Source organism: Xylona heveae (assembly GCF_001619985.1).
Source record: "Xylona heveae TC161 unplaced genomic scaffold L228scaffold_4, whole genome shotgun sequence".
NCBI classification, from domain to species: Eukaryota; Fungi; Ascomycota; class Xylonomycetes; order Xylonales; family Xylonaceae; genus Xylona; species Xylona heveae.
In genome coordinates this window covers 853,605-881,326 of record NW_017264196.1, presented here as the reverse complement: position 1 = coordinate 881,326, position 27,722 = coordinate 853,605, and the positions used below count along the sequence as shown (strand labels likewise).

At 48.6% G+C, this 27,722-nt stretch overlaps 7 protein-coding genes across 7 annotated transcripts; 4 read left to right on the top strand and 3 right to left on the bottom strand.

Moving 5' to 3' along the window:
• Positions 1-746: 746 nt before the first annotated feature.
• Positions 747-2,277, bottom strand: L228DRAFT_115449 (CT20-domain-containing protein). The gene is made up of 4 exons (XM_018328940.1): positions 1,987-2,277; positions 1,761-1,906; positions 1,468-1,699; positions 747-1,383 (listed from the first exon to the last, which is right to left on the bottom strand). Exons 1-4 carry the CDS (start codon positions 2,153-2,155, stop codon positions 1,046-1,048), a joined length of 885 nt encoding a protein of 294 aa, XP_018188952.1. The 5' UTR covers positions 2,156-2,277; the 3' UTR covers positions 747-1,045.
• Positions 2,278-2,376: 99 nt separating this feature from the next.
• On the top strand, positions 2,377-5,687 carry L228DRAFT_260229 (hypothetical protein). The gene is made up of 7 exons (XM_018334239.1): positions 2,377-2,536; positions 2,589-2,968; positions 3,029-3,153; positions 3,200-3,274; positions 3,329-3,770; positions 3,835-4,019; positions 4,078-5,687. The coding sequence occupies exons 1-7, from the start codon at positions 2,401-2,403 to the stop codon at positions 5,612-5,614; spliced, it is 2,880 nt and encodes a 959-aa protein (XP_018188951.1). The 5' UTR covers positions 2,377-2,400; the 3' UTR covers positions 5,615-5,687.
• A 353-nt stretch (positions 5,688-6,040) lies between these two features.
• L228DRAFT_246164 (hypothetical protein) lies at positions 6,041-7,776 on the top strand. The gene is made up of 4 exons (XM_018332343.1): positions 6,041-6,146; positions 6,235-6,341; positions 6,436-7,450; positions 7,586-7,776. Exons 1-4 carry the CDS (start codon positions 6,056-6,058, stop codon positions 7,723-7,725), a joined length of 1,353 nt encoding a protein of 450 aa, XP_018188950.1. The 5' UTR covers positions 6,041-6,055; the 3' UTR covers positions 7,726-7,776.
• A 1,002-nt stretch (positions 7,777-8,778) lies between these two features.
• Positions 8,779-13,185, bottom strand: L228DRAFT_237969 (RhoGAP-domain-containing protein; the record flags this gene model as incomplete). Its single annotated transcript, XM_018330989.1, has 8 exons — positions 8,779-8,937; positions 9,018-9,151; positions 9,219-9,428; positions 9,488-9,583; positions 9,636-12,296; positions 12,363-12,920; positions 12,981-13,011; positions 13,108-13,185. The coding sequence occupies 8 exons, from the start codon at positions 13,183-13,185 to the stop codon at positions 8,779-8,781; spliced, it is 3,927 nt and encodes a 1,308-aa protein (XP_018188949.1).
• Positions 13,186-18,304: 5,119 nt separating this feature from the next.
• On the bottom strand, positions 18,305-22,219 carry L228DRAFT_276250 (hypothetical protein; the record flags this gene model as incomplete). The annotated part of the gene is made up of 4 exons (XM_018335623.1): positions 18,305-20,325; positions 20,378-21,307; positions 21,370-21,488; positions 21,542-22,219. 4 exons carry the CDS (start codon positions 22,217-22,219, stop codon positions 18,417-18,419), a joined length of 3,636 nt encoding a protein of 1,211 aa, XP_018188948.1. The 3' UTR covers positions 18,305-18,416.
• Positions 22,220-22,334: 115 nt separating this feature from the next.
• Positions 22,335-23,854, top strand: L228DRAFT_246161 (BSP-domain-containing protein). The gene has a single exon (XM_018332342.1). It carries the CDS (start codon positions 22,822-22,824, stop codon positions 23,692-23,694), a length of 873 nt encoding a protein of 290 aa, XP_018188947.1. The 5' UTR covers positions 22,335-22,821; the 3' UTR covers positions 23,695-23,854.
• A 911-nt stretch (positions 23,855-24,765) lies between these two features.
• L228DRAFT_246159 (sterol C-22 desaturase) lies at positions 24,766-27,432 on the top strand. The gene is made up of 5 exons (XM_018332341.1): positions 24,766-25,245; positions 25,316-25,466; positions 25,541-26,508; positions 26,573-26,853; positions 26,925-27,432. The coding sequence occupies exons 1-5, from the start codon at positions 25,083-25,085 to the stop codon at positions 26,958-26,960; spliced, it is 1,599 nt and encodes a 532-aa protein (XP_018188946.1). The 5' UTR covers positions 24,766-25,082; the 3' UTR covers positions 26,961-27,432.
• The last annotated feature ends 290 nt before the right edge of the window (positions 27,433-27,722 follow it).

The following is a 27,722-nucleotide window of genomic DNA, read 5'->3' as shown; positions in this document are numbered from 1 at the left end:
TAGGCGCGATGAGCGTCTGTCAGGTACCGTTATGACTCTCCACTTTTTCATGAATCCTTTCGAATTTGGACGAGGTAAAGCCTCAGTACTTGTACTGCATTGTAAATCTCTTAGCTCTTTTCACTAATTGAGCTGAGGATGGCGCGTGGGACGGCCAAGAATTTAGCGTCATGTCGACTAATGAAGATGTTCTCCAAGCCTGAGCTCCAAACTTTGGCAAGCCGAGATCGGTAATTCGAAAAGTAATGTTGATTTTTTCAGCGGTAATCATTTCCAAAAATCTATGAAAAACAAAATAGCGGAAAATTAAAAGGGGCCCCGATACAAGGACGCTATATGAGTAAGAATTAACAGATAAGAAGGAAGTCAGTTTCTCTGGTCTGACGAAGTTGGTTCTGAGACTTGAAAGAGGGAGCAGGTAGTCCATGCTGTCCCTTCTTGAGCTCATGCTTGGAGTTTATATATCCGAGGCCTTTTATTTTCGATTTGAAATTAGTGTAAACACTCCAGGGACTTATGGTAAACACCAACGCCATTGTGAATCACTCATTGACCTCTACAGCCATTTCCCACGTTTCCGTGGCTCCCTTGACTCAAGGACGACTTCTCTTTTGGTTGAGAAGAGACTATGTACGAGACGCAGGTTTGGGGCAAAAGTTGCAACAACGATAAGCAGCTTTTCCGCACAACGAGCACCGAAGCTTGTCCCTTCATACTGAGTACTTCGAGCCCGAGGGGACGATAGGGCTTCTCATGTAGGGAAGAGCAAGCTCAGGCGCAGCTTCCCTTGACTTGACTTGCAGCGGATGGGCGCTTTTTCAAACCCATACAGCTGTTTCTAGGTTTAGAGAAATTTTCCTCTGGTGCACCTTGCCATATTCTCCTATCTTTTGATGGCACACATTATCTCTTTGAGCTCGCAGAGTAGTTGGCGCCCATCGGGTAATTATCGTCTCCCACAGAGTCGCAGGCCTTGAATTGCTGTGCTTCCTGGAGGATGACGACAATTGAGAGGAATGAAATTGCTTCATCTCGTGACAGCGCACTATTTCTTGCGTGTGCTCCGTCGCGTACCACCCTGGCTTTTTCGAGATCGGCTTCCTCGAGCTGCTTTAGCCGGTGTTCTTGGTGTAGGTGTTGGTGACTCTGCCGCACTTTCTTCTGCGCTTTCTTCCTTCTCCGACTCCTCCTCGCTTTCTTCTTCCTCTTCCTCCGCGCTGCCTTCTGCTTCATCCTCTTCTACCGTGGATGCTATCCGCCCTGACTTTCTTTTCGTGCTTGGTTTCTCTTCAGCATGCGCTCGAGACCGCGTGCCAACTCGACTTCCTCGAACGGGCCGAGTACCTTTCCGTTGCCGCGAGGGTGCAGGCGACGACATCGGCTCTATCAGCGACGAGATCAGCAAATGTTTGCGACAATATTGCTGAGCTAGGCCTCGAATGAGGCCCCCATTCACTTGTCCCTTACCTTCCTCAGTCTCGTCCAATGTACTTGCCCGTCCCCGTGTAGCTGATCGTGCCCCTCGTTTTGGAGCGCTTGGCTGAAGATAATTAAGCATGGGCGGGGACGATGATGGCTCTTCCGCAAGCCGTCGTTCGAACTGAAGCTCGCCGTATTCATCTTCTGGTAATTTGAACTCGTAAAACCTTTCCGTGACTGGATCAGTCTCTTCGGCATCCTCATCTATGAAGGAATTCTCCTAAGACATTGGTGCCCCAATTAATATGCTGGAACATGTAAGAATAAGTGACAGGTCTCACCCGTTCATCAAGAGCCTCCATATTATAAAGCGACTCAAGTTTCTTCCATATGCCTGGTATGCGCGTGTGCCCGTCGGCTGGTGATGTATAACCATGGTTTCGTAATTGCTGTGAGATGGCGATCATGCGGAAGTGCTTATGCATGCCTATAAACCGATTGTTAAAGCCGGAAATTCGAAGGAAACCGAGAAGTTGAAAATGAATAATGATGTACTGTAAAACTCACCTACGGGTTTCCAACGCACCATGCCCTTGAACAGCGACGTCTCTTGTTCGTCCGTCCATAAGTCCGAAACCACGTCGGCAGTGCTTAATTCGCTTCTCCCAGGAGTAGCGGCCACAGATTGACTTTCTCGCGAGCGAGATGGACCCCGTGCCTTTTTTTTTGGCGGCATGATACAGATATGTCGCAGGCTCTCTTGACTTGAACAGCGTAGCGGTCTTCGATGATGAATCTCTGTTGCAATTTAGTGGGTTGAAATGAGCTCGATGTCGGCGCTTCTTTGGGCAAACCACCGACATGCAACTACTTTAGCTCTGCCGACAGGTCCTGTATGGGTGTGGCTGGAGCACAATACGCGACTTGGAGCGCGTCACCACAATAGGTGCTGGACCTCGAAACACTCCACGATGTGATACAATGGACAGATTCAATGGAATATTACTTGATGAGCATGATTCCGACCCATTTGCCCTTCATGATCTATGGCGTCCGTCAGTATTTACAGAGCTCGACACACCTTCATCTAGTCGACTTTTCCCCATAGCTGATGAAAGTAAGTTATGCTCAAGCTTGACAACTGTATATAGCTAATTCGGCGATAAAAGAAAGCAATCAGCTGGTCCTGAGACCCTCCGAGTCTCTTAATCTCTTGCTGCCAAAATTAGATGACTTCAAATATGGACTTTCAGGCGATCGAAGCTCTCCCCGGACTGATCCCGAAGATTTTGCCGTAGCTGCTGAAGACAAGTCAACGGAGGAAGAATACTGCAAAGGAGAAGATATATGGAGAGAATCAGACGTCATTACCTCAAGGGCTGCATGTCGGAGATATCATTGTTGGGAAGCCTCATTATCCGAGGCGTTCGAATACCCAGGGACGCCATATATCACTGAAGCTGGAGCTGGTGCTTTCGATGCATTATTACTTTCGACAAAAGAAACTTCTGAGTCTGGAAAAATTGTGGAAATCGAAATATTCATCAAAGTGAGAAAACTGGCTCATTCGTGAGGAAGAGGATGAGCTCTACTAATGTGTATATTCCAGTGCCTGACTTATTTGGGCCTCGGCCAAAATTCCCTGCTATTTTCTTTCGACGAATATGCTCAATCCTTTTACCCCAAAATTCCGGGTGCCCATCCGGCTGGATACAGCAGCACCAGCTTCACAAGGTACCTTTGACCGAGCGGCTTCTCTTTCACCATCTGATAATTTCAGCCTTATAGGAGAACTTCTTCGATGCGGAAACCAGATGAGGCGCCTAAGGGGCCTGGCAGGCACCGGATTCTTCAGGTAAGCATAAATTATCTCATCAAAAAAAATGGTGCTTATGCGTTCATGTTAAAGGGGCTTGGCAACTGGCATGGCACTGGCGGATGCGATATCCATCGCGGTTTCCACATTACAAATGCAAATGAGTGTTGACGCGACAAATATCAACACCATTGTTGAATTGCATCGATTCTTCCAACGTCCGAAACTTATGCTTAGTTGTATGGATGAACTCGTTTCTGCAGTCTCCGGCCTCGAGACCGACTCGGCTGTTTTAGAAAGTCTTTATATAGCCATTCAGAAGATTGAATCCAAACATGCCTGGCTCCGAGGCACCGTCATCGAAATTTTTACACGTGTCTTCCAGCCTTGGCTGGAATTTGTCGAGTCATGGATTGGACTTCATCGATCTGAAGGTTTGGTCGACTTTGCACTTGAAATGGAGAACACCTTTGTCAAGCGTGGTTCCGATATTCGCGCTGCTGAGTTGGCCGGATCCTACAAATACACGGACTATGTGAGCTCATTTATTCCGAGGTCTGATTTTTGTCCTTACGTTTCTATACTTATCAATCTTTCAGCATCTAGACAGAAAATTAATGCCGAGTTTTGTACACGCAGAGGAGGCAGAAATAATTTTCGAGACCGGAAGAGGACTGAGACATCTATTGAATCATCATCCGGACCATCCACTCGCAAAAGTTGAGCTGAGTTCGACCGTTGAGCCCCCCTGCTTGCGCTGGAAAATATCGTGGGATATTGAAAGGTAACCTACCGCCGGTATAATCACAATCAAGTTGGGTGTCGCTACTGACAGAAGGCAGTGTTGAAGCGAGAGCGAAAGAATACGAGCAGAATCTGATGAAAGAAATTCGAAAGTATTCCGCGGAATTAGCGGCCGATGATCCCAATGCAGGAGTGAATATCACAGCTTCAAATGGCCCTCATTCCGTGTTCGAGATTTTTGGCCGGAGCCAGGAAGATATACAAGCTCAGATAACGGTCTCCAATGGGCTTTTTGAGCGCCCCCTGCTATCCATTCAGAGAGGAGCCGACGGAGGCTTGGGGGAAGCTTTACTGAGAGATCTCGAGTCACACACCGAAGCTGAAGATGATTCTTATCCTTTGCACCCTCCTATATCAGCGGGCCCACTGCTATCTTTCTATCCTATCATATTAGCACAATCACGTTTGATAAACACATGCTGTCTTCGCATGATTTTTAAGGAGTATGATCTGAAGCTCCATTTATCCCTACAGCGCCGTTATCAACTTTTCGGAGATGGTTTATTCTCTTCGCGACTTACTCAAGCTCTTTTCGACCCTAATTTGGAGTCAACTGAGAGAAGGCGCGGGGTCTCATTTTCTGGTGGCTTGATGGGGCTCCAGCTGGGGAGTCGGGAGAGCTGGCCTCCTGCAAGCTCGGAGCTTCGCCTTGCATTGATGGGAATACTTTCTGAAACCTATCATGTTGGCGACCAGGCTACAGATTCTTCGGGAGCTGGTTATCTGGGCCGTACGAATGACCTACCAGGCGGCCTAAGCTTTGCTGTGCGAGCGGTCCCCGCTGACGGCCTTGAGAAAATCATGAACCGGGACGGCGTTGAAGCGCTAGATTTTCTTCGACTATACTATCAACCCCCTTTGGCTCTTCAACCCGTCATCGATGATGTCAGCCTGGACAAATACGATTGCATATTCAAGCTTCTTTTGCGTGTCCTGAGATTGGTATACTCCGTTAACCAGCATCGACGAGAAATGATCATTTGCGCTTCGAATCGCAAATTCGGTGCACTTGAGCAACGTTTCAGCATCGAAGCTCATCATTTCGTCACCAACGTCTTCGCCTACTTTCTCGAGATAGCAATCGATAGCACGTGGCGGAGGTTCGAGGCTAAACTGGAGGAAATCGAGCGCGTCATTGACCAAGAAGACTCATACATTACAGGCGGCATCCATAAGCTACGGCAATATCACGAGCGAACACTTAACCGAATCATGTTCTCTCTGTTTCTTCGGAAGCGTCAGCAAGAGGTTATGGATCTCCTAACGAGCATATTTAGCACGATTCTCCGCTTCGCAGCCCTCCAAAATAGTGTGACACCTAGGAACGAAGGTACACCATCAAGGAAGAAAGAAGTGCAAGCTCTATATTTGGACTTCCAGAAACGAGCTTCTCTCTTTATAACGGTTTGCAGAGGGCTAAGTGAGCGTAGGGGGTACGGGGAAAGGAAGGCAAGCCTGGATAATGAAGACGATTTGTTCGGCATAGAGGACAAGAGCGAGGATGGGGGAAACACTATTGGGCACTTGGTGCTCCGGCTAGATATGAATAATTATTACAGCACAAGACGACATTGATAAACAATGATACCCGCATATAACTCATCTGATATTTGAGACATAGTCTAATCGGTTACTGAAGGCAAAAGAGAATAATTACTCAAAGCAGAGTATTCATGTTTCCTGGATTTAAACTGTGATAGGTTCATCAGAGGGTTTATCGTTTGCTTCAAAAAGTTTGCAGATTCTTTTGCCAGACAGCAGACGGTTCTCTTTTTAAAAGCATTCTACGTGAGGTACACGAACTACGGAGTAGAGCAAACAGAAACAGCATGTGAAGGCAACCCGGCACTTAGTCATCCCAACGCTATCAAATGGGTTTGTTTGGTACGCGCACTGTACCGTAGCAGCGCCATTATTGTTCGCGTTCCACCTCCAACTTATCGACCAATTTGGGACAGCTTGTAAATAATTGGGAAAGGACTTGTGGATCTTTAAAGAACTACCACCACAACAGCCATGTCAAGGCAAAGCATTATACCACCGCGGAATCTTACTCTCACCGAGGAGTTGGAGAAACTAGAGCAATCAATCACACTGACACTACAAGGCATGTATACCTGCTCCTTGCGTCCGAAGCCTTCTGGGTCTAAAAGTGCAAATCGTAAACAATCTGAGCTGATGATTGAAAACCTCAGAGATCGACCACAATTTTAGCCGCGCGCATCATATTGTCACAGCAAGCATCTTGCCTATTGTAGAGCAATATGCAGAACACTCCAAATCCGTCTGGGAATCCTCCAAGGTGCGAAAACAACCCGTCCCACTTCATTACTCCACAACCGCAACATCCGTCTTTCCTTCCCTGCTAACGACCAGGACTCTTTCCTTTTTAACAGTTTTGGAAACAATTCTTCGAGGCCAGCGCCAACGTATCACTATCCGGCTATGAAGAAGCTACTGTCGACGAGACCGCTACAACCGGCCAAGAGGACACCACCGCAACAACTGAACCCTCGGGATACGACGATACAGCCCACGCGCACGATGAGTCCATCCATGAGCAAGACCGCTACGAAGCTTATCAGCCAACCGGTCATCAAGAGGAGCATACACTTCTCAGCTCGCCCTCTCTAACGGGAAGCACCCCCCGCGCAACATCCAAGACTCGCGCCGACCGCCCGCCCGCCTCATTTGCAGAATACTCCTCGCCATACGAAGCCTTGAAACGGGAAATCCACGGCGAGAGCTCCGATCTACCCAGCACGCCAGGCAAACAGACATTTCCACAAGCACTGTTCCAAAGTCCTGGATCGTCACCGCTCCCGCTCGATCCACGCTCGGGCCATAAGCAGCACAACCACCACCAACACCAGCAACACCAACAACAACGAAGCAACGCAGACCCACTGCTGCATAGAGTTCTCGATAAGAATTACCGCATACAAGCAACGCCTCATTCGCAGCAGCGTCGTCCGCGCTCGGCAACAACCCCCGGAACAGCAACCAGACACTATCCTCCCCCCGCCGCGCAGCCCCGCTGGCGAGATGACTCCTCGCCCATGTCTTCGCCGCCCATTGCCGCTCCGGAGCTGCACTCTGAAATCTTCTCGTCCCCAGCAATGCAGCGTTCTGCGCGTCGCACACCCGGAGTCAGCGTACAAACGCCGCTGAGCGTCCGAAAAACAGCTCGACCCGTTAGCGGCGGCGGTGGCGGCGGTGGCGACCCATCGGGGAGAATGGATATCGAAACGCCCCAAACGCAGAGATATAATAATACGACGACGAATAAGCGCGATGTCACTCGTGGACTATGGGACAGCGATTCTTCCGACGACGATATCGATCTGGGCTTCAGCCCGCCAAAGACTATGCAGTTCCATGTTCCACAGAATAAGCTCCTTCAGACCCCAGGTATGTTGATTATGTCATGTCTATTCATGTCCTCTAGGATCCTCTTCCTCTTTCTTTCTTTTTTCTTCTTTGATTTCCACATTTGTTTTGAACACCCAACGTGCTCAGACCAATCGTGACTAACCCCATATATAGCTCGCGAAGCCAGCAAACGCATCGTCGAGGACTTGCTCCTCACTGCAGGAGGCAACATTACTGACGATCTCGAAGGAGATGAAGGGGAAGACAGCCCGTCTGTCGTGCGGCGGAATATGGATCTGGACGATAGCTTCTAAAATAACCAACAGACATAGTACTGTGCCAAATGCAAAATATACATCCTACTTTCAAATATGTGTCAAATTCCTTTCTCATGCATAGGTCCACATGATCAATTCTTATCCCAGGTTTCAAGTCTCGCAATTTCATCTGTACATTCTTATGATTTTTTTTCAAGCAATGATTTCAATCAGAAGTGATGTCGAGATATCACGGCTAAAAGGATCGATCGATCGAGAAATATTGATATTAAAAAATTGAATCTGAAAAGTGAAAATCAATTGAAGATCGAGAATTACAATGGTATTTGTGAAAGACAAAGTCAAAGTCAAAGTCGGTGAAAAAAGAAATAAAGAAAAAAGAAAAGAAAAGAAAAATGGGAATATCAAGGCACCGATCAAACAGACCAAGGACGCCATGCCCGTCGCCTTTTCGCTCCGTTTTTGGTTGAAAATTGCATAAAAAAATGACCGATCAACCTCTTGTTTCTGCTCGTCGAGTAAGAAGTCAAATCGTCAAGGTCAAAGGTCGAAAGTCAGAGGTGCAGCTAGAAAACAAAGAGAAATCGAAGAATCCCCTTGAGAAGAATGCTTTCGGGCATCTTGCCCCAGGGCAAATGAAGAAAGGTAGGCTGTAAACATCGAGATGAACACCGATCAAAGCAGGCCATACAAAACTCAAGGCTTGGGAGAGGGGTAAAAAGGAAAGAAAAGAACCCCGGAAACTCCAGAGGGAAGACCGGGAACGCTTGAAGAAGAGAAAAATTGACCCTGCCACTGCGCCCATACAGAGATATCAAAGCTTGAAATTAATCTGGCCCCTGCAAATCGGTAGCGCCATCTCCTACCCTAGATTATTAAAAGATGTTATTGTAAAAAATGTCTCGATCGCCAGCTTAGTTTGTCCCGCCAAAAACGACCTTCTCGGGTGATTTGATTGTCGTTAAAACGTTGCGAGTAGGTCAATGGAGGTAAAGCGGAGAAAATGAATGTAAAAAAATGTGAAGTAAGAATCTAAAGATGAAAATGAGACTTTTGGGATGAAATGCGTTTTGACCACGACATGGCAAATTAAATGTCCAGTTGATCATGCATGAAAATGGCTTTGTTGTGCTCAATCAGGAATCGGACAGCATCCTGCTTGGCTTGGATATCGGTCATCTCACGCTCGATAGAGAGAGGTCTCATGATGGTCGGAGCAAAGACGACGGCCAAATTAAGAGGTGGCATCTAGAAATTGAGGGGGTCAAATATTTAGCAAAGAAATCCAATGAAATTCAGGCACTGCAAAATGTTATGCTCTAACGAACCTTGTTTTCATCAACTCGGTCTAGAACCCGAGCTAGATGGAATATAAGAAACTCAAGAGTGTCACCGTGGCTGCGCGGAAGTTCATCGAGGGCTGACCTCATGGCGATCATTCGTTTCTCGACGTCCGAGATCCCTGACGTTGCGAGGTTAGAAATAATATTCGAGTAATAGAAAACGGATCCGGAAACGGAGTCACTTACGGTTTGAATCGAGCAACAGATCATATACGTCGTAGGTAATTAGTGGAGTGGGAAGCTTATGGAAATACTGCTTGAGCGCAGATGTGACGGCGTGTATGTCGAGATCCGGATCTGAAAGGTCGAAATCTTCTGACTTCTCGAAACCTTCAACAACGAGCTTGACCTGTCCGGCTCCACCGCTCTTGCGGTAGATTCCTTCGACGTCCATGCCTGGAAAAGGATAAGCAAATGGTCCGACTGCTAAAAATCCCGACCGGGGATGTGCTTACCTCGTAATTCAACCTCTTCAATACAACGGATCACGATACTTGGTATCTCTCTCTTCTCAAACTGGGTTCGAAGTTCCAGCTCCGTCCCAAAGAGATCTAGTTCCAATGTCAGCAGTGGTATCAGATCAATCCATAAAGAGTAACTCACTTGATCCATCATCAGAAGGCGTTGTGGAAAAGTTTCCACTGCCATTGTTTGTCCCTTTCCATTGACCAGCCTTGTTTGTCCCCTGTTTCTGATTGCCAAAGAATCCAAAGGGTTGACGGCCGGTGTCGGCCTGTGAGCGAGTTCCACCTATGGTTGGCTCAGCACCAGGCGTGAGCATGCCATATGGAAGACCTTCGGTGAGATGGCCTTCTCGCTGCATTTGCTGTTGCTGCTGGCTGCTGGACAGGAAGGCGCCCTTGAAACCTTTCGAGACACCTTTAGCAACGGTGTGCCCACCACGCTTCCAGTTGAACTTCTTGGGCTGCCCTTTCCGAATGTTGACTACTTGAGGCGTGGAAAGCACTGTGGCCGGTTCAACATCGTGCTCAGGCTGCAAGGTCGTCTGGGACGCAGTGAGACTGTTGTCCGCTGTAGACGGGCGCAGATCCATTGAGGTCTCGGACTTCTCCTTGTGATGGTGTGTATAGATTCCAAGCCCGTTGGAGGGTCGAAGGTTGTCAGCCGACGGATCACGATTCGCCTTGTACAGGCCTTGAATGTTATGAACGAGTTGATTGTTGAGCTCAGCCAGCTGAGCGTTTTTCAAAGTGAGTTGCTCGAATTCCTGAATACTCTTTTCCTTTGCCGAGGTCAGATTCGTAATCTCGTCCGTTAGTTGGTGCTTCCTCTGCACCAGTTCTTCAATGTCTGACGTAAATGTCTCCTTGAGCTTTCGCATAGAAAGGGCCAAATCTTGGAGCACGCCCGATTTCAATTCGCCCACATCAAATGGTCGGTCGCTATGCTTAGCCTTGGCAATATGGTCAGCCATGACCTCGAGTTCTCTAACGATAACTTCTTTTTGAGTGTCAAGGATTGCTACGGTTGATCGCTTCTCTCGAAGTTCCGTATTCACTTGATTAATGTCTGCCGTGCCATTCACTTGAATCTTGAGCACGTTTGATTCGGCCTCTAATTCAGCAATTCGCTGTTGCGCCTGACGGAGTTCACCCCTCAACCATACATTCTCGTCCCTTGCATCTGGCGAAGCAGACGAAGGACTGCCAATATCATGTGGATGGCCAGCAGCGATTGAATTGAGAGGGGATTTGGGCCACTTTGGGGAGTTGGATAAGCGCAAGCCCTTGTCGCTGAAGCTGCGACCGTGTCGAACGGTCTTTGAAATCCTGCGCAACATTGAAGTAGGGTTCTCTTGCTCGTCTGCTCCCCAAATCCGAGCCATGTCTTCATCCATGGAAAACTCGCCGTGACCACTGTAGCGGGGCAAGCCAACCGGCACATCGCCATTTCGGGAAGATTCACTTTGCGCGGTGCTAATGGACGAATTGCGTGTCTTGTGCCGCGAAGTTGGAGGTCGCGGAGGGGATCTTGGCATCGTAAACGTGTCTGATTGTGAGGGTCGCGCTGACGATGGACGAACTTCGACACGTGCAGGCAACGAAGGGTCGTGCATGCTTCGCGCATCAGGAGATTCCATAGGCGCAGATATCGTCCTACCTCCATTGAGCTGAACCAGGTTGTTTGGTGAGCCCATGAAGCCTGGCGGCGGCGGCGGCGGGGCTTGCGGTGGTGTGGATGGTCGGTGATGATCAGGAGTTGAAGATACGGATGGTTTAAAAGCGCCTCTGTCGGGAACCTCCTTCCTCGAAATAGAATGTCTCTGGGGAACAGCACCCATCGACTCTTCCCGAGGTGGTCTTGGAGATTCTTCAGAGGGTCTCATAAACGGACTGCTATGCCCACTAAGTGACGGCGTGTCATGCTTCTTCTTGGTCTCTTCCGATGTTCGGGGAGTCTCGGCTCCATCATGTCCGTATGCCGACCGTGGGGGCTCCCGCCTGCGGGGTGGCTCTTCCATCTTCTTTTGTGCACTTTCGGAGCTGGCACGGTCGATGATGGAGGGCGACCGTGAGGTGTCCACCGCTCTTGCAGAACCGCCCGCCTTCTTCGATTGAGGAACGTCCTGCAACTTGAACCTTTCACTGTGTGCTGGACTCGAAGCACGGCTAGAGACACGGCTAGAAATGCTTTCGGGAAGCTGAAGATTACTTGCTGCGGTGTGCGGACTAGAGCTTGTTGCAGATTGTGTTTGGGAGAGTTTGTCGCTGCCGCCAGCGACGGGAGACTGGTTGGTTGCGTTGGGGGTAGGTGCCGGTAATATCTCCTTGCGCTTTCGCATTGTCTCCACGAGTTCGTTAGACGGTTGGCGATCCTTGCCCTGAAAAGCTATGTGCGGGCTGGCCCCCGTGTACGATGATGCCCGGTTTTGTCTCTCCTTTGGCACGGACAGGGACCTGGAAGATACCGGCCTGCTATCCTGCGGCTGCTGCTGCTGCTGCTGCTGCTGCTGCTGCTGGGGCTGGGGCTGCTGGGGCTGCTGCGAACCCAGAGAAGAACTCCGGCTCTGAGGGTATATATCACGACCAAGCGACTTGGCATCCGATAGCCTAGCATCAAGCTGATCCGGAGAAACAGGGACGCCTGTCTTGGGTTTTGAGACTGCGGATGATGGAGAAGCAACGGACTCATCCAACGCCAAGGGGATAAAGAAGCCGTCGTCACCAGTGGGCGATTCCGCTTGGGGTGAAGCCCTCGAACGCCGTTCTTCCTTGTAAGTCGTGGGCGGCAGGGTAAGTGTTTCTGAGAATGATCGACGTTGTCAGTGTCAAGAAATGATGAGGGGCGAGATCATCAGTATGCCCTTACCTTTTGAAGCCTCACGGATCGTTGCTGGGGAGCGATCGCGTTGTATCTCCCGGCGCTCTGAGCCAGTGGCCGATGATCGCCTCGGCTGGGGTGAGCGATCACGGCGTTCTGGGGGGCTTTCTAACAAGCTTGGGTCTGGCGTAAATGCGTTTGGCGGAATGGCACTTGGCGGAAGAGAAGGCAGGGACTTGTCGAGTAACATGGGAGAATTGGCAAGGGAGCTTGCCGTATTCTGTTTGGCCATCTTCGCCTTTTTGCGCCGCCTCGCCATCAAAGATTCATGACAATTCATGCAGAATATACCCTGTGAAGTGCGGGCATATCGCAGATTTTCAATTTTGCGTTTGCAGTTGCGGCATCGAAAGCAATTTCCACAGAATGCTTGGTCGCCCGTGAGAATGGCCAGATCCTCAATCTTGTTGCCACAGGCACAGCAGCTATAGGTACAATTGTTGCAAATCAAGGAACCGTCTCCCAGCATCAACAGGTTCGCATCGGAATCTAGGGCGGAATCGCAAGTGTTGCAACGAAAACAATCGATATGCCATCGGTTACCAGCTGTAGAGTTGTGTTAGAGTAGGTACGACAGCGTTTGCACCAATGTGAATTTGTGCTCACCTAATTCGAATGCTTTTCCTTCCTCCAGGATCTATATTCCAGTGCAAGATTAGCTATTGAGCAATCCCCATCTAACGAAACTCAAATTGCGAAAAGCCATTGGCTGGGTCCGAATTGAAAAGCTTACATCGCCACATCCTTTGCAGTGGAAAATCACATCGTCATGTTCCACTGGGGTGTCTGGAAAGGCCGCTGGAGACTCCATTATGACGGTCCAGCTTCAGGCACAGCGAAAATGAATATGAACCGTGCCTTTTAGGACCAATGGAAACTCGAATTCGTCCAGTAGCTACCAAGTGTGACCTTGTTGATTGTTATGGGTGCCGGATTGTCGATTGAGTAGGGGTTGCTGAGCAATCAGGAAAGACAGTGTCCCCTGGGCGAGCGAAGTGCACACCACAGATCCTTGAAGGTGGGTGTGCCAAACAGCACCCGTGTGTGAACAAAATCAGACGAGGGAGCAAGAGATCGAGGGAGAGACGGAAGTAGCAAACAACGAAAGTGGACGATGTTGGAATGTTTGCGCAGGCACGAGAGATGATCGTCACCGCAGGGGCCGGAGCTGGCTTGAGATGGTGCTGCGAGCGAAGATCAACATGTATCTGTGGCCAGCCCGAGCGATTGCACTTTGAAGGTCAGTGAATGTTGCTCTCCAGAAGATCCTTCTTGTGCCACGCTGCCCATAGGACATAAGGCAAGCATGGGTGAGTGTATGGGTTGAAGCTTGATAGCAACGGAGGTTGTTGGACAAGCGTGGATAGGACGGAGGGTTGGATGCGGAGCGAGAGTGGCAGAGCCCAGACTGGTAAGGTGGATTTAAAGTTTAATTCACTTACCTAACTGCGAAGACCCTTAAAGAACGGGGGGTAAATGAAGCGAACAGTGCAACCGCTCATAGAAGGGATTGAAGCTGCTGAAATTCAGAAGCAGAATATGCCAGCTCACAATTCGAAGGGGAAAAGCCGTGGGAAATTTGAAATGGTCGGATCAGGCTGATGTTCGCGGGGGCCAGTTTCGGTCTGGTTGGGGAGAAAAAAGGCGTCTCGAAAGCCAGGCGTGGCATGAACCGGGAAGGCGCCACTATAATTTTCCGAAATCTCTCCAAGAGACTACATGCTACAATTGCAAGATTGAGATTCGTATGCTGGGATGATTAATTCTTGCACGTCCCTAATAGATTTCTATCGTTTCAAGAAGTATATGCATCTTCTACTATGAATCGAAAGTTCGACTGTATTGGCTGCCTGTGCGCACCCGTTCCTTCTCCCTTCCATTATTCAGGATCATCTAAAGTGCAGCGTATTTGAAATTGACTGCAGAGTGGCTTGCTGACCAAAACTGAAACGTCAAAGAGCCCAGCACGAGGAGTTTGATATCTTGAATATATACTTTGCATGGACGCCTGGACGCCATTGGGGAACATGATCAATACAGACAGACATATACTGTACATGTAAGCTCGTGTGCGGCGAGGGAGTGGGTCTCTTATCGCTGACATTTGGCAGCTTTGCATTATTATTTTATGACCGTTGTTTCGTACCCTGAAGCAGGAACATGAACGGACCACACCATCTTACGGTGTCTCTCCCTCTCGTATGGAGGACGGAACTAATTGACCTGTGAAGTGGATCGGGTCTACGCTTGGGCCATGTTTGGTGTGTACGGGTAAGCTGCATCAAGGAGACATACGAAGATATATCCAAAGGAAATGTATCCGTGGACTTGACGATACGAGCCAAGGTTGGAGCCAAAGTACCAGTACTCTCCCTTTCTTTGCGGCGTAGAACACAAGGGATGGCGCTCCCTCAAGAAAAACCCCACACAGATCTTCTGCTGTTCTTGCCTCTTTCTCTTTCTGGACCCTTTTATCCGCTCGCGTGGGCTGGACTCCTGCCGTAACACACTCAGCCACCGTTGTCCGCCCGTACCGGTACTTGATGGACCACGGGCCCAAAGACACCATCTACCGAGAGTACAGTTATAGTCTCGCCAATCTACGGTGGTAATTCAATTTTATTGGTCTCAAATCCCCTCGCTCTTCGTTCCGTCTCAAGTGAACGGTTTCAGGCTAGTCCCTCCCTTGCACTGGTTATAACCCTCCATCATAACCTCCTCCCCCCCAAATTACTTGCAGCCATGAATTGCTCAGATCTCGTCCACTTTGATCGACACAGTATAAGGTTGATCAACAATGATGACGAGACTGGTATCTGCATCAAGCATTTCAGACCTTCTCAGATACTATTCAGTGCTATCAAGAACAAATTGTTTCCGTGTAAAAGTCCGAGGCAGTTGCGGTGAAGGTATACCCATAAGCTTGATGTGGATAATGTATGTACTTTGTAGCATAAACCACGATGCGACGTATAATATCATCTGAAACATGCCCCAGTTCTTTCCAACGCCGCCATTCGTTGCCCATTCAGGCGGTGACACATCCCCCACTGGATCTGTACCGGCTGTCAGACAGCCTCAAACGTCTGACATGTCCAACGTTTACTCTGTAGGAACGCGTGTATCATCAAAGGTTCCACCGAGTGGACAATATGACCTGACGACGACTCCGATTAGTCTGGACCAGGCCCTGACAAGAAAATTTTAGTCCATAGCGGGGCAAGTATTCAAGTGCGATGGTGTATGATTCCGCATGGAAATGGAGCCCTAGTATTAATTTATTCCTGGGGTGAATTCGTTCAAGTCAATCACAACCCGTAGCCCGACCTACCAAACCCCTCGATAGATATATTCATACAGAGAGCATCACCACTTATAATTATTGAACCAGATGATTACGCGCAAAAATCACCATGTTAATGGGCTACCATCACTACCAGAAATGCCCACCCGCTGCCGTATAAAAGTTTAACATCTTCTACAAATTAATGCTTCCCATATTCATCGCGTCTCTCAAGTCACGTGTGGTCGTGGCGCGCGCAACGCGAAACTCATGAATTTACCCGATTCGACAATGTGTTTTTGGCAACCCCTGCAGCCGCCGCAGTGCCGCCAGGGCCGCCGTGCCGCACAATAATTGAAACTTCATGGTTTGAACACTGCAAATCTATTTATTTTCCTCGGGTCAACACTTACTTTATGTTATAATAAAAACAACAATTTTCATATTTAAAGACCAGCTGCTGCTGCCAGTTCATCAAAATGACCAGATCATTATTTCTGCAAGCCACCATAACGCAAGCAACTAAAACAATTTGCTTTTCGAAAAGTTCCTTCAGTAATCATTGCAACACTTATCCAGCTACACAACAGCAAATGCAAGATCTGCAGCGCCTCTGTCTAACTTCATTGAGATGAGTCAAGCCCTTTGTTCCGTTGCGGATAATCTCAGGCTATCTAGCAATTCACCTGCAGTTGCCGGAGGAAAATCCATTCCTACAAGTAAGGGTGGAATCGCTAGGGCAACTATCAAGCTTGTCAATAAATTTGCCGCTCTATGCAACGAAGTAGGCGCACTGCGCGCCGACATCGGCAAACTGTGCTATGTGTTGCACAATGAGGTGGACACGCTCAGGAGAGACGGGAGCGAGGGTTTTGATCGGCTGGAACAGAAACTTGAAGCTGCTATTCGACCACTTCTCGATGTCTTTCTGAGAAAGAGGCACTCGCTGATTCGACGGAGGATGATCATGACGCGCTCGGGCTTAGGATAGCTGCCAAAAATGCTGGGAAGATCCCGACGAAGTCCTCCAATGTTTCCCGCCAACGTACTTCAGCGCCTCAACCTAATTTCAATCAGATTTGCAAGGCATTGTGCACTGCTCTTGAGAGATCCGGATTATACACCAATTTACAAGCTGTTGGTGGTGGTAGAAGAAGGATAAGAAGAAGAAGAAAGGCTACTTCTTCTGACCTTATTAGAGTTGCTAGGGAAATGACAAGCCTCTTGCGTGAGGTTACTGCTCTACGAGCAGAAGTCGGCGCTCTTCGCGGCGAAATAGACGCTGTACGCCTCGAATTCTGCAGTAAAGCGACCCCTCTTAGACAAGAAATGAGAAGAGGCTTTGATCGCCTCCAGAAGATGGATGCAGGGTATGTCAAATGCCTTCTGCTACTGTACCTACCTACCTACGATCGGAGAAATGCTAACATACCTCCCAGCCAGCAAAAGCAAAAATGCTACCGCAACACCAATCAAATCGACTGGAGTTTCTTGTAACGCCCAGTGGCCAACCCATGCTACATTTCCTCGCAAAACCCGAACGAATGTTTAGCAAGACCCACGATCACCGTTATTTTGCGGCCGGTTTCGGCCACCAACGAATGGAACTGTTACGGAAAAGCGCAAGAGACTTCAAATCAACATTGGCGTGATCAACAAGTCCCATTGGTGGATAAACAGTACATGGCATATTCGCAAGCCATGCTCTAGAATAACCTTTTGAACCTTTTGACCTTTTTTCCTTTTTTTGTTTTCTGCTCATCCTGTTCTGCTCTACCGTTATGCCTCTATTCTCCTTGTGTTTTTGAGTATCAATATATCTCTTTTCTGACAAGGCAATTTACGGCACGATCCGCGCGTGTATCCTCCAGCCTATCCATTTTTCTGCTCTCCCTTGTTATGTTTGATTGTATTGCATTACGCGTCACGGTAGTCTTTTCGGGTCATGGAGTAATTTAGGGAAGGAGATTGCTCCTGGAGGAAAGGAAAACTCAGGTGAAACTGGAGTATGACAAGTTTGTTATCTTGTATTTATTACTTACTCCGATACATCAAAGCAGTATGGCTGATCTTTCATCCATTGCTGACTGAAGAGAACGTCTGTCAGAGAGTATAGAAATTAGTATTGTACTATTGTACCACTTGCCACATACGTTCCACTACTCCGTACAAACACGTGTGAAATCGATATGACGGCAAACTCCTTGAATTAAGGCCTAATATCCCTTTTAGAGAGAGAGGAAGAATACTTAACACAGCTCCCGAGAGCTCTAGATCCGGCCTACTCAATACGACTTCGAGACCGGGCGGTGTCATTTTAAATAAGAGCTCCTCGTCCCTCCGTGTTTTTTTTTTTTTTTTTTTTTTGGAAATAGATATATTCCGTCCCAGCAAACCATATCATAATCATCATCATCATCATCATCGTTGGAAACACATAAAGTGGGTGGAAAAAGTAATTCATACAATTAATTTCATAAGGCGTACCACAGAAACGGAATTACGTCCCACGTTCCTTGGTGACAAAGTTGAATGATCCAATTTACCGCCATGTCCCCATTGTACTCCTGCGCTAATATATACTCCTCCGGGCAACCATTAAAGAAATGAATCAAGAGAATACAAGAAAGTCGCCGATTGGACTTTTACCACAGAAAATTACAGAAGCAAAAGAAGAAGTAAAGGAAACAGAAAAAGAAAAAGAAGAAGAAGAAGAAGACAAAGAAGAAAAGGAAAAGGGGATACACAAAAAAGCCTACTTAGACAGACGTGAACGGAATGTCCTGTGGTTGCCATCTTTCTTGGTAATAGGTAATGAGATCACGATGAGCGAGACTGAGTCCGGGCATCATCAAGCTCCAGAATCTGTCGGTGTCTTCGTATCGATTGGCGAGATATTGAAAGACGACGCAGCATTCAACCATCTTGCGTCGAATCCGCGCATCGGGATAGCTCAAGAAACGCTCTGCTAGGTGAACAAATTTCTGCTCAGCTTCCTCTGACAAGGGCATGGCGAATATTTTCATCCGAGTGAACATTCTGCGCAATACTTGAATGCCAAGCAACAGAGGCATATCATCGCCCTCGCTCGGTTGCGCCTTTTCGATGAATGCGAGTAGGGGATCGATGAGATCAGCACGAGGCCGCTCTCCAGACTCGACGAGGAATCGTGTCACGTCGTTTGCAAGGGCAGCAACGCGGCAGAATTCAACGCAAAGACTTCGTGTTTCCAGCATGCCAGCCAGTGCATAAGGATACCACATGCCTAGTACATCCAGACGATCTTGCTTCTTTTGAAGTAGATTCATCACTGTTGGCAACGCCAAAGTTTTGCGCCGGTCCGATTCTAGTCGGTCAAGGTTGAGTTCCTCTTCAGTCGAGCGAACATAGTCAACAAGAGCAGCAAGCAATTCTCGCGACACTTCATCATCAAACCCAGGGTCGCTTCCCAAAATCAATCTTCGCAAGCTGGCAAACCCTTCCATGTCAAATGTCCGGGCCCGAACTTGGGGAATAACAAAAGTAGGTAGAGTCTCTTCAGAAACGACCTCGACATTGTCTTTGGGCTCTTCGCGCTTGACAAGTGCCGCGCTTGGTTTCACTTCTTCGTTTGAACCAGAAAACGAAGCAACTGGGACATTGGCTGGCTCATTCAATGTCAGCTCTTCAAGAGCCTTTGTTTGTGCAGGGGGGTGCGAAGAAACCGGGGATGGTGTTCTCGAGATAGGATCCTCGTACACCTTGAGAGGCTTCGACGTCTTCGCCCGGTTTTCGTTCTTCGCTACCTCTCGCTTTGGAGAACTCTCTCGTGAGCGCGGAAGGACAGTCTTTGCAGCAACCTGGAGGCTGTCATCAGGCTGAGCCGCAGGCTCTATAATTGGTTCTGCTTGAGTGGAGAACCTGTGTGATGTTGATCTATTCCGCTCGTAAGGAGCAGAAGCCACACGGATGAATTCTTCATAGCTCGGGTCTGGCTCTGCTCCGGGATCGGCGCCAGGCACACCAGGCCGAAATACCCTTCTCAAATGCGGGGGGAGGTGGGCATATCGCTGCTCATGGATTTTCCGACGTTCTTCCACATCCATGTTGCGGATTTCATTTCTTGATGGGGTTTGAACAGACTCTGTGCTATTTGGAGGTTTAGCGGCAGTCTTCTCGCTATCCGCTGGGGCAACTGCTGGGGTGGAGTCCTTAGTAACCTTCACATCCTGCACTGGTGTCTGCCGGGGACCGCTTTTGATTGGCGTGGGACCAGACCCTGTAGATACATTCTGGGGCTTTACAGGTCTGCGGTTCACAAATGGTTCTGCAGTAGCAGGTCGCGCAATTTCTGCTCGGCGACCAGGCCGCATAGGGCGAACCGGAGCAGACATCAAACCGCCTCCAACTGAGCTAGTTGAACTAGACAGAGTGTTAGGTCTCGAGATGGGTTGTGGGGTGGTCGTGGATGCAAAGCTAGATTGGGCCGATTCTGGGCGCTCAGGGAGACCTTGAGCCGCCTTCTTCGCCCGTTTCTGAGCCGCAATAGCATCGCGAAGACTCGGCCGAGGGGCCTGGGGAGCATTCTGACTAGTGGCAGTCGCGCTGGAGGTACCCGCCATTACAGCGGCACCACCAGAGGCTTTCTGGAGCAGCTTTTGCGAATTCGCATCCAGAGAAGACATTATGCTTGATTCAAGTCAGAAAATTTGCCAAATATCCGGGGCGAGCTTGTACATACCTATCAGCAGTCGCTGGCCACACTTTTGCCAATACCCAATACGCAGCACGCATTCCCTCCTTCACTGCAGGATTAGCGTCCGTCAGCCCCTTGCGAATGCACTTTTCAGCAAGTGCGAAGCCACCGGAACTCTCAAAGTGCTGTTTCTGATATTTATTAACACCCTCCCGAGTGATTATGGTCTTCAGCCATCCCGCAGCAAAAGCTCGCGGCTGTGCATTCTTTTCTTGACTTGCGTCATAGATAAACTGGACAAGTCGAACATTGTACGAAACGTGACCCAAAATAGCCTCCACTGTGGCGTTACCGTTCTGGGCGCTGATTTTTTTGGTATGACCACAAAGCTTGATCAAAACATGCAGCATCCATTCAACGATGTGATCAATTCCGGGTCCCATCGCTTTAGCCACCTCTTGGATTAGAAGACAACCACTTGTTGACAGCGTCGTCCGTAGTGAGTTCACCACCTTCAAAATGCCATCCATGAGGAATTTTATACCAGCGGCAAAGGCACCGGGAAAATCGATTGGCGCATTACCCTTGGTCAGCTGACGAAGTTTCAAAATGCTCTTGTCGCGCAGCATCCAGTTCTGCTCCGTTTCCTTTCCTTCAAAATGCTGGTACATGGACTTGAAAATTTCGTCAAGCTCCCGTTGCGTATTAACAATAGCAGATTCAAGCTTGTCGCTCTCTGGGCCCAACGAGCGAGCTCTAGAAAACTCTGGGGCGAATCCTGTAGAGGATGCCAAGCTACTGCTCGCATTCGGAGCACTTTTCTCAGCTACAGGCGGCAGGTCTGGCGTCTTCTGCTCTGCGCTAACCGAGCCAGCCAGATCAAGGCTCTCCAAAATGAATGCCGCAATAGATTTTCGGATATTATGCTCGTGAAGTTGCCTTTTCAGATCAGATTTGGCATGTTCAGGAGCCGTTCTGCTTATACATTCAGCACTTTTTCTCCGAAGGACAATAGGATATTGATTTTCTTGGCTTACCTGAACAGATCAACGATAGCACTCTTTGCGCGCTCTCGAACGAAACCATCGGCGTCCTCCAAACATTCCATTAGACGTGGCACGTAGCTACGGAAAGCGAGACCGTGCTCTTTGTTCATCTACGCTTCACATCAGTAATGCCACAGTCTAGAAGGCATGAAAGAGATCTGACCTTGCATATCCAAGACATGCCGGCTTCTTTCGATTTAGAGTTCTTTCCTGTCAGAGCCGTTTCCTTGATGGCCCGTTCCACATCTTGTGGGCATACGAGCCAAAGCTCCGTGAGACATAGAGTAGCAAATGTGCGGTATCTATCTTTCTGATCTCCCAATCGATCGAGAAGATAGGGTAGCAAAAGCTTTTCGTTTGCGGCAATGGCCTTTGCCTGGCCTTGTAGATTTAATCGCTTGAGCAGGTGTACTAACAGACTGAATCCGGCACTGCTCACAGTAGAGTGCGGTGATGATATCGAAATGCGAACGATCTGAAAGAGCGGAATTATAGAATCCTCTGGGAGCTGCTTATGTTTTACGTCTGCTTTGATGTGGGTAATGAAGTCGCTGACGGCTTCGAGGTTTTGAGTGTTTTTGACGAAGAGGACATCCTTGTCAGTCACCATCGCCATGCTGGCGCAGTCTTCTTCGGGAGATTGGTAACTCAGAAAGTAGACAGCTTTGACTTCCCCCGCAACGGAGGAGCTTTCTCTCTGTGCTGTTGGCAGAAGGATCGCGCCAACAATCAGGAACACGGACAGGATCGGGAAAAAGAGCTCGGCGACGGCGTCAAGCGCGAGCACGGAAAATAAGATGGCAAAGATAGTATGAGTGCTTTTTTGAATGGCAGCTGCCATTTTTCCAAATGTTAGCCAAAGCACAACGGATAGAAACGGGTGCGTCCAAAATGGGAAAACAAAGATGCAAAGGGCGTAAGAGGTTGCGATGAACAAAGATGTTGATGCATTTCAAGCACGCGACAGAGTAACTCAGGAGCACATATCACGAACTTCCACATTGCGCAGGACTTACCTGAGGTTCGTTGTTGCCGTGATGAGAATGTCAACACAAGGCAGTAGTGTTGTTATGAGTTTACCCGCTTAGATGAAGTCGATCGCGAACTTTGGGTCCGCGTTGGCGTGGGATCAAGCGAACAGGGCAATTCCAATGTGTCGCTCATTCCCTATCAGGAAAAGTCGATTCTCAGGCCCCAGCAACCGCCCAGCTAAGCTCAGCCGACCTCATCAACCTCATCCTCTGACGTTCCTCCCTTTTATCTTTTATATAGCGAGACTCCCGAACCACCTGCAAACGTACTTTTGAGTTACTACATAGTAGCTGATGCTGCTTGCTTTTACTCTTTTGGGTTATTTTTGAAATTTTCTATGCATGTTTTGCTCCTCCCTTGTGATTTCATTTGGTGTTTAATTATCACGCACATTCATCCCTTCTACTAGAAATGTCCACAGCTTCTAGCACTTCCCAACCTACGCCCTCTCCTCTTCCGCTGCGTCTAGACTCTGCGCAGAAGTCTTCGGAAACACTTCCTCTTCGCCCAAAAAAGAAATCGTCTTTCCGCTCTGCCAAGCTTCGCCTTCAGATTGAGGATTTATCAAGCATCGGCTCGCAAGTTTTCCTTTCAGCTGTTAATGCCGCCACCGTGTTAGAGGATGCAGTTCGTGGCGTTCAGGAACTTCTGTATACCCCAGATTCGGAAATACCTGGTACCCGATCGATCACCTTGATTCTTCGATCGATGCCTGGCGTCGCATATACGACTGGCAGTAGTCTGGATAATGATCATAAAGAAATTCATTTCTCCACAGATTACATTCAACATATTGCAAAGGATAGATGTCGCGAAGAGATACTGGGAGTCATTCGACACGAAGTGGTACATTGCTGGCAGTGGAACGGCCACGGTTCGGCTCCTGGCGGATTAGTAGAAGGCATTGCGGACTGGGTGCGTCTTCGATCTGGTTTCGTGCCTCCACATTGGAGCAGAGGCAGCAGCGACCGGTGGGATGCCGGGTACCAGCATACTGGGTACTTTCTCGATTATCTCGAAGACGTATATGGTGAGGGCAGCGTTATGGTAATCAATGGGTGGTTGTACGATCATCGCTATGGTGAAGAGATGTGGAAAACCCTCTTCAAAAAGCCAGTCGAGAAACTATGGGACGACTATTGTAAAAGCCTTGGCAAGAAACCGGTCAACTCCCAGTCTGTGTCGTCTTCCGACAGTCACGTTCTTCAGCGAAGCTGCGATGAGAGCACTAGCAGTGACACTGACGAGATTCCCACGCCCGAGCCAGGGTCCCCTTCCCAGTAGGTCTTTATATTGATTCGTAGTCCAATGCATCGTTTAAGCGCGCGGTTATTCGCTTTGTTATAGATTTAAGGTGTTTTGCAGCCGGAGAGCGCAATTGCTCAAGGTTGCTTCATTGACAATACTGGCTGTTGCATCCGTTCAACTTGTTTGGATATCTGAACTAGGAAATTAGAGCTTGGTCTGTAGTAGGACTACGTCTATTACGACGACGCTTCTGACCCTGTCAAAACTAATCAGGGTCCTACCGAATGGCATAAGAGTAGAGTGACGCACAACCACGTGATGGTGGAGTGTTTGATGACGATGAGCAATTCCGTCAATAACATCGTCACATGCTCGTCAAATCCAAGCAGCACAAAAAAAACGTGATAAAGCTGGTACCACGTACTGTGTTTTCAGCGTAAAGTACCTCTGCACGGGACTTCCAGTATACTTTCCTTAGCGAAGAAAATCGAAGCATCGTTACCCATCAGGAGGATGTCAGTTGTGTCAACTAGATAAGCCACATGCGAACAGCTTCCGAGGGTTCGCTCGGTCCCCGGCCCTTGATACGGGTGCCCCTGGTTCCTGGCAACTTGGGCGAGTGGGGGGGGGGGGGGAATTCGCTAACAATCGCATGAGGGAACAGATGGTTCGATGGCAACGACTGTACGGAGTACAGTATAATAACAAGGTAGTTGAATTTTTCTTAGCCAGCATAACGTTAAATGTCTTTTTCGCCATTTGACAGGCTGCTTATTGATCACGTGCAAGTATCCTATCAGCAATAAGGGTTCTGCACTTTCACCTTTGGACTCGTTGATTTAGTGGTTGTGCCGGAACGTTGGTTGCCGGGAGCGGTGGAAGTGTTCTGACCCTGGATATCTCGCTAAACTTATTCGGGTATGCCAAGCGGAGGATCCGTCAGAGAGGAAAAAGCTCAGATGCCCAACGGGCCAATCAGAATGCGAGAATGGGAGACTGTAATAATCTCAATCTTGTCGGTTTCCCCAAGAAATTGCTTGCTCGTGTCTTAGTTAATAATCCCGGAAGGACCCTCGCTCTCCCTCTCTCTTTCGCTCACTCCTTCATTCAAAAGGAAAAGATATCACCGATATCGTTTCCGTGCGCTCCTTTATTCTGTAGTGGCTGTTCCGCAGAGGTTGACCCTTTGCCTCTGCTACTGCACAAGCTAGGCTCAGGCTCAGGCTCTGTCTCGCGGTCTCGGATTGCCATTGGACTTTTGTTGGTGGATTGCAAACCTACTAACGAAGCCAGGTTCACTGAACTTCGTTCGAAAGTGGGCTGCACCGAGTTCCCTCCTTTTGTCTTCTGTGATTTAAGCTTCTGAATTGGCAATTAAATTATTGCGTTTATCTTCTGGCTTGTACCAAGCCCGCTCCGACGCCATGGCTGCTGCGGTAGATGCCAGTTTCACCTCCCCGGCTGCGAATGCAGACATGGGGAGCTCAGTAACCAACTCGTCCGGCATTGTCGGAACAATCTTGGAGGGAATGAACGGATGGACCATTGCCATCACGCTGTTTGCGATGCTTGTTATTTATGATCAACGTCAGTTTCACATCGTCAAGCCTTACACCAAGACATTGAAGCCAGGCAAAAACTGACTTTATTGATGCAGTCAAGTACATCTATAACAAAGGCACTATTGCTGGACCATCTTTCAAGATTCCTTTCATGGGCCCGTTCCTGCAGTCCGTAAACCCGAAAATGGAAGAGTACATTGCGAAATGGAACAGTGGTGCGCTCAGTTGCGTTTCTGTCTTCCACAAGTACGATCATCCCACCGCCACTAAACTACAGCAGAGGAGCTTGAATGTTGGATACTGACACGAACATGGGCTAGATTCGTCGTCATTGCATCCACTCGCGACATGGCCCGCAAAGTCTTTAACTCGCCGAGCTTCGTCAAGCCCTGCGTCGTCGACATTGCGCACAAGCTTTTGCGACCGACCAATTGGGTCTTCATGGATGGCAAGGCTCACGTCGAATATCGCAAGGGATTGAACGGTCTGTTCACTCGCAAGGCTCTGGAGCTGTACCTCCCCGGCCAAGAGGAGGTCTACGATCAATATTTTGCCCGTTTCGTTGAACTTTCTCGCGAGAACGCCGGTAAGCCCGCGCCTTTCATGGCTGAATTCCGCGAGGCCATGTGCGCCGTCTCGTGCCGTACTTTTGTAGGCCACTACATGCCCGATGAAGCGATCAAGAAGGTTGCCGACGACTACTATATGATCACTGCCGCTCTCGAGCTCGTCAACTTCCCCGTGATTCTGCCCTTCACCAAGCCCTGGTACGGCAAAAAGGCGGCCGACATGGTTCTGGATGAATTTGCCAAGTGCGCTGCCAAGAGTAAAGTTCGAATGGCTGCAGGCGGTGATGTCACTTGCATTTTGGACGGCTGGGTCAAGTCGATGATTGAATCTAAGATTTACCGCGAAAAGGTCGAAAAGGGAATTGAGGTGCCTAGCGAGGAAAAGCCGTCGATGGTTCTCCGTGACTTTACCGACTTTGAAATCTCTCAGACGCTGTTCACCTTCCTTTTCGCCTCCCAAGATGCTACCAGCAGTGCCTGCACCTGGCTCTTCCAAGTCATGGCTGACCGCCCCGAGGTTCTCGACAAGGTGCGCGAGGAGAATTTGGCCGTCCGAAATGGCGACCGAAGCAAGCGTTTTGACATGGACATGCTTGACAGAATGGCATACACTCGTGCTGTCGTCAAGGAGATTTTGCGATACCGTCCTCCTGTGATCATGGTCCCCTACATTGCCAAGCAGGACTTCCCCGTCACCGAAAACTACACCGTTCCCAAAGGTTCGATTGGCCCCTACTAGTTTTAATTTTCTAGGACTCAGTCCAATGACTAACCATGAAACAGGCTCAATGGTCATTCCTTCTGTCTACCCTGCGCTCCATGACCCCGAGGTTTATCCCGAGCCTGATACGTTTGACCCCGAACGTTGGATTACCGGCGACGCCGAGAAGCAGGCCAAGAATTGGCTGGTCTTTGGCACTGGACCCCACTACTGCCTTGGACAGACCTACGCTCAGTTGAACCTGATGGCCATGATTGGAAAGGCTAGTATCGAGTTGGACTGGCAGCACCAAATCACCCCGCTTTCCGAGAAGATCAAGGTCTTTGCCACAATCTTCCCCCAGGTATGTAAATCGAGCAAATGCGTCTTCTTCACATTTTTCGTCGTCAAGGGCTAATTCCCTCACCTTTCTAGGATGATTGCCCCTTGGTTTTCTCTAAGCGCCCTTAAGCCTCACCGCTGTAGGGTTTATTTGTCAAAAAAAGAAAAAAATCTCGAAGTTCGCCCTTGGTAGCTTATTGCCCAGGTTCCTCTTCGGACTTCTAGTACTTGTCAAAAGTCAAGTCATGCCAAAAGCGATTTCTTGCCCTAGCCATTCATCACTGTTACTCAAAGTCAAGTTCTTTAGCGTGTCATAGAGGGAAAAGACGGTCCTTTATGCGGTCGTTTTATAGATCCCTATGCTCTTATTGACGAGGCGCACTGCAGTTTGCTGGCTTTTGTGTAATTTGTTCCCGTTAGCGGTCAAAGATATGCTCTAATGTGGTGGTGTGGCTTACGGTAATGGATGAAACGGAGGGAATTGACTGGTTACAAGGGATGGCCAAACCGGTTCTTCCACGATTGAGGAAGTAATACTCATAGAGTTTATATTAATAATTGCCTCTACTTCCATGTAGAGGCCCGCCTAGTTAATAATTATTTCTTTACTGTTTGATTAACGTCCCCAAACTCTTAAAATCACATGGTGTCAGTATCGTTAACCTTCATTCAAAAGCAACTGTGGAACACGTACGGTGCTATTGCCACTAATATACCTGCAATCATGTCATTTATTCACTTGGACCTGCTATATCGGTATCCTTCTAGGATATATTATCATATTTGACATCCAGATTGTTTCTTTTCTTTTGTTTTTTTCGTGTCTCTATGTGTATATCTCTTTCTTATGACATCGTTTGGTCCCCAAAATGCTCTTTCCAGGCAGAGCAA